General features: G+C 44.6%; 1 protein-coding gene across 1 annotated transcript; it reads left to right on the plus strand.

The window, feature by feature from the left end:
• The first annotated feature begins 1,955 nt into the window (after positions 1-1,955).
• Positions 1,956-5,630, plus strand: LOC119270385 (protein SRG1-like). The gene is made up of 3 exons (XM_037552390.1): positions 1,956-2,327; positions 4,335-4,582; positions 4,696-5,630. Exons 1-3 carry the CDS (start codon positions 2,088-2,090, stop codon positions 5,252-5,254), a joined length of 1,047 nt encoding a protein of 348 aa, XP_037408287.1. The 5' UTR covers positions 1,956-2,087; the 3' UTR covers positions 5,255-5,630.
• Positions 5,631-6,112: the final 482 nt, after the last annotated feature.

Here is a 6,112-nt window from a genome sequence, read left to right on the forward strand (position 1 = left end):
TGATTTGACTTTTAACAGAACAACAACTATTCATTTTTTGCAGGCTTTATTCCGGGCTACCGCGCTAATCCGTATGTGGTCCTTACTCACTCCGACGGAGGCCAGGGAGCATTTGGTTACTGGATCTGTCCAGTGAGAGATGGTAGCGCGGGATATCTTCAACCGGTTTGGATGGCGGTCATGTAATAGGATAGGTGATTAGTTTACCTATCTTTTGTTTTGCCAGCCGGTTATGGCTTTTTGGCCTTTTGTTCTTGGCGTTGTGGCTCTGTGTGAGCCTGTGTTTTTTATTTGTTTCAAGACATTAAGACCTTGTTGAACCTCTTTTATCTATGCATCGTTCTGATGTAGAGACTGAGGAGTCCTCCCTTTTCAAAAAAAAAAAACTAGCTAAAGCTAACTAGTACCAAGTCCTACTCGGTGACTACTTCGAGTCCTACACGCACACGTACATATGTATCAAACCGGACAGGGGATATGCACTTTCGTGTTTAACTCTAACAACCTGGACCAGGGGTGGCGGCCCCATTAGGCATGGCAACTGCACCCTCGGCTGGTGACGTTCACGTGGGGTGTATGGACGGCGTATTGATCACGTGGGCGGGGAGTTGTTGGTGGATCTCCTCCACGCTGTAGGCTCTCTCCCGCTGCATTTGGTGGCTTACGATCGCGGTCGTCGGCCTCGCTGCGTTCGCGGGAACTGGTAGAGGTGACATCAGACCGGAGGAAATTCTGAATGACTCGTTCATCTCGATGGTGGCGACGACCAGGGTCGCCGTTCTCCTACTTGCAGGTCTCATCGAGATCCCTGCCTTCCACCCCAACCCATGCCCGGGTGAAAACCCTAAATCTCCTTAGATTGGCCAGCGGCGGCACTGCGTGTGTAGGGAGGCGCCGCCTGGGGTGTTTGGGTGCTCAGTTTGAGGAACTGCAGGCAGAGGAGATGGGACCAGTGGCAGCAGGTGGTGTTTCGCGTCGGAGGAGCGGCGTGGCATTTGGCACGTCGACAATGGCGGTTTTCAGCGGCATGAAGCAGCGGGGTCTCGCCGGTGGACGCGTGATGATGGACAAGCACATGATGGTGGCGTTGTCTGGCGTCGTGGTGGCGTCGACGGCAGCTAGACCGAGTAAGGTAGATGCAGCAGTACAACACTGAAGATGAATTGATGGCAGATGGCGGCCGCGGCCTCAGTCTTAGATGTTAGGTTTGGCTGCGAGATTTGTTTGGCCCAGACTATCAGCATCCCTATATCAATTGGATAGGAATAGCGACAGATGTTTCGTAGACGGTGATTTTAGTTTTACCGTTGTATAACTTTGTAAGCTCTTGTGTGAATAATTAATAAACTGACTGCATGTATCGTCCAGATGCAGAGACCGGGGTCCTTCTCCATATCCTAAAAAAATTAAGCAATAATTAGTATGAAACGGAGCGAATAACAGTTAATTCGCTGAAAATTTGAGCCTGGCGCCCGCGGTATGCGCCTGAGTTGTGGGTGCGCTAAGGAAAAGAAAGGTAAAGCCTGTCATGACTCAAGAAAAAAAAAGGTTTGTGCATATTTTGGCTATTGTTGTAGCACACCATCACGATACGAACAAAACTGTGATAACAACCAGTTAACCACTACTTCTTGTCCGATTGAGTTGGAGCCAAGCTGAATCATGGAGATATTGCTGACAGGCGCGTACCCGCTCTGTAAACTAATATTATCTTCATGATATGGATATATTTAACACTAAAACGTGTCTAGATACATTCGTATTTAGAGAAAGCTAAGACAAATAATTCAGGATGAAAGGAGTATAAGATGTTTTAGGTCACTAATCATCTTACATTTCTTTACAGATTTAGTACATGGCTAACTACCGACAGAATTGCGTGAATTGCAAACAACTAACACCGTGGAAACCAAACCACTAGCTAATTGAGTACTCTACTTAAGTGGATTCTCATCTGGGCGCACAACTCAACCCACCACCGACCCAACGCACAAGAACAGAAACCATACACACCGGGCAATTCAGTTTAGCAAGCATTGCTGGGAGGAGCTAGGGGGACGCACACGGAAGGCTAAGCAGCCGGATCCATGGAGAGTGCCGGCGACAAGGTGATGAGCAGGGCCCAGATTACGGACACGTTCACGGACTCCACCGTGATCCCCGACAGGTATGTCCAGTCAGATGAGGCCAGGGAGGGGGTCGTCGTGGGCGACGACGAGAGCTACGAGCTGCCGGTCGTAGACATGGCGATGCTGCTTGACCCGGAGTTCTCGGAAGCGGAGATCGCCAAGCTTGGCTCTGCGTGTCAGGACTGGGGCTTCTTCCAGGTATGCTCCTTGCGTACTCGGGCGAGAGGTGAGGTTCTGGACCATGGTCCATCCAAACCCATGGTCACTGCCGTTCCATCTAGTACTGTTCTCCATGTGGATTCGAGCCTGGTTAAAATTCAAATTTCTCAATTTAGCTTAATCTTTGTCTTGGCCAGCTTCCTCATAGACTTGGCTAGGTTTGCCTTTTCTGAACAGCATGGGCTGGCACAGTGGCGGACGCCCTTATGAACTGTAGCCGTACACTATCTGCTTTTTATATCTATTATTCTCTCAAATGGTTATGGATCAATATATTTTTTGACAGGTTATGGATAGACATTCTAAATGCGCTAGAGAATGATTATTTTTCAACTAAATGTAGCTCTAAGTGACCTTAGACAGACTGACACCACATGACACGCAGATTGGAAAACCTTTATGGTGGTTTTTTATTGTTCTTATTTTCTAGAACAAATGTACTCTACAATGGTATTAATAGTGAAACTCATTGAAGAACAAAAATCTTCTTCTATATCTGCGATTAAAGAAGTGGAAATCTAAAATATCTTAGGTGAAGAAGGGAAAACAAACTTCAGAGCCAAGCAACAAAAACATAAATAGTTGAAATGTAGCTGATGCATGTTAGATGTGGGGCCAGTCAAATGTGGGGAACGAGGCGGATAAAAAATTGTGAGCTTGCCTAGTTGAATTCAGTATTGATCAATCATGGCTACGATCCAGCTGACAGACACAGTGATGCACTAAAGAATTGTAAACAGTGAAGATGTATAGGAGCCTGTCCACTATTTTATTCCTTACGATGTTAGCAGTAGGTAGGTTTATCAACAGGGATCCTTCCGGCCATGAGCCTTGATTGTTCCCACCAAGTTCTACCACACCAGCCATGAGCGTTGATTGCCTAGTTGATGTGCGAAGTGAGCGTAGGTTCGGCTAAACCATGGTCCTACGCAACATTTTCGATACTCGGACATTTTCGATGCCAAAAAGATTCAGATTTTTTTGAGTTTTTAAATTTACTGTTCATTGAGTGTAGATTATTCCGGGCATAGATGCGAGTATGCTTCGTAATGCCCCCTAGACAAAATTGTGGTGCGATATCTTGTTGCTTAGGAAATATTAATTTCTGGCACAACTACACTAAAATTTCTGTAATTTTTGGAGATCTTCAACTCGTCGAGATGCATGGTATAGAAACTTTTGCTTGAGTTGGGCTGAAATCCAACCAAAATTTTAGGAAACTTGATGAAAGTATTTCTATTTTTTATTCGACTCCAAGTCATGACACGATGAATTCTTCACTTTTTTGACCAAAATACGAATATTTAGGCATACCTACTAAAATAAAGTGGATTTTTCATAGCCCTTATGAAGCTACACGTTCTATCTAAACCATTCAGTTTGTGTCAAGATTCATTGCTATCCTTATATAGAAATTTATCGTTTTTGTTTCTTCCACACAAGAGAGCATCTGACCTTGAAACTTATAAGGTCAACTATACACAAGTGCCACTCTTTGTATAAAATGTTTCCGATTTTTTTATGACACAGTTTTTTTTCAAATTTCTTATGAGCTGTATCTTTCAAAAAAAAAATCCTAGGAAGCTTGCGTAAGTTTGGTATTCTTTATGCAGCTAAGTCATATGGTAGAGAAATATTTTGACAAGAATTCCAATATTTTTCTATATCTACTATCCTACTAAAAGACTGAATTTTTTCAAAGTAGTGGTGGAACTTCAACAAACGTATCCAAAAAGAGAGAAGTGCATATTTCAACCCCGAACTCGTGCCGTAGTATAATTTACAACCCTGAATTCCAATACCGTCTACATTACAACCCCCAACTCTCAAAACCGGTCAGGATTTTAGATGATATTACATTTTGAGTTTTAAATTAAGGGGCAAGAGTTCCGGGTTGAAATATGCACTTCTCTCTATCCAAAAACACTTTGTTGATCAGTCTCCGGGACTATCTATTTATCAAATTTGTTTCTTCTGTATTCGCAGCTAACAAACCACGGAGTTGACGAAACAGTTGTACAAGATATCAAAAATAATACTATGCAGTTCTTTGGCTTGCCGCTGGAGAAGAAAAAAGCAGTGGCCATCGAAGCAGGTGGCCTCGAAGGGTTTGGACACCACTACAGCAGAGCATCCTGTGAAAAGTTGGACTGGGCAGAGTGTCTAATCCTCGTGACGGAGGACAATGTGCAAAGGAACACTCGGTTTTGGCCTGCCGATCCATCAACATTTAGGTCCTAATAATAATACACTATTAATCTTCTCCATCTCTTGCTTAAATTACATGCATTGCTCTGTTTGCTTTGTCTCACTCTCATTTGCGCACATATACAAAAAAATCTTTCAGGTATGCACTTGAGAAGTACGCAATGGAGATATCAGACCTCACAAGCCGCCTCGTGCCGTTCATGGCGAGCGACCTCGGGGTCGAGCAGGAGACGCTCGTGGAAACCTTCCAGGGCAAGAGGCAGAGCGTTGCCTTCCACTACTACCCTCCGTGCCCCCACCCGGACAAGGTTATCGGCATCATGCCGCACCACGACGCCTTCGGCCTCACGCTGCTGCTGCAGGTCGACAACACCCCCGGCCTGCAGGTTAGGAAAAACGGCACGTGGCACCCAGTGAACCCGCTGCCAGGCGCCTTGGTCATCAACGTCGGCGACATGCTCCAGATCCTCACCAATGGCACGTACAAGAGCGTCGAGCACAGGGTGCTGCCGGACGCTGAGAAAGGCCGGGCCACCGTGGTGATGTTTCAGCATGCTTGTGTTGCCGGGATGGTGAAGCCGCTCCCGGAGCTAGGCGAAGCGACCTACAAGGCCATCGAGAAGCTTGAGTATGTCAAGGGGAGCTCCAAGGTGCTGGCCGAAGGGATATGGTTTGTTGATACTCTCAAGATCATGTGACCTTACCTAAGTCGGTCAAGAAGGCAATCTAAAGAAGTTGCTTGCTTTATTATGTCGTGTATGTATCTATCATGTGGCAATTACAAACCCAAACATAAAATAAACTAGTAGAATGCCCGTGCGTTGCTATGGGCTACAATACATATATTTTAAAAAACATCTCTGGTTTGATCTCTTAATCCAATTATCCTCCTTAATAAAAAATATATGTGTGCCTTAGGACCTACTATGGGTTTGGTCATGTGGGCGTTCGCTGGTGGCCAGCATCTTATCATGGATCATTGTATTCTTCTCTTTAGTTTTTAATTTTCATTTCCATTTTCTTTCTTTACCATGTACAATTGGCGTGCTGTTTGCCCTCCCTCTATCAATGAAAATGCAGATCCTATGTACTTTTTATGCTGCCTTCCTGCGTACTTTTTTTGTGTGTTAGAGAGACAGTTCTTGTGTTGGCGAGATAGGTAGAACTGCCTTATGGAACTGCAATTGATCATGCAAAGCAGCATAATAGGCAAAATAAGCTCATGTCACAATGGTTGTCCCTGATTTTTTATATATAATATGCGAGAAAGGACCCATTGATAGTAAAGCCCTGCCACCTCATCTTCCCACCAAGTGTGCAGATTAGTTTTAATGTTGTGAACATACAGTCACTGGCATCTAAAAAACATCAAAGCATGTATTACATACATGTTCATTTCCATGTTCTCGAAGGTCCTAAAGTGGGATCTATGAACTAACAAGGCAATGATACATTTCCAACATCAGTACAACAAGCAACTACACGGGCCTAACAATCCTACACCAGCAATGAAGTTAATAAAACTCCATTCCTAGGTATCTTCTACAATCTACACC

Source organism: Triticum dicoccoides, chromosome 3A (genome assembly GCF_002162155.2).
Source record: "Triticum dicoccoides isolate Atlit2015 ecotype Zavitan chromosome 3A, WEW_v2.0, whole genome shotgun sequence".
Taxonomy (NCBI): Eukaryota; Viridiplantae; Streptophyta; class Magnoliopsida; order Poales; family Poaceae; genus Triticum; species Triticum dicoccoides.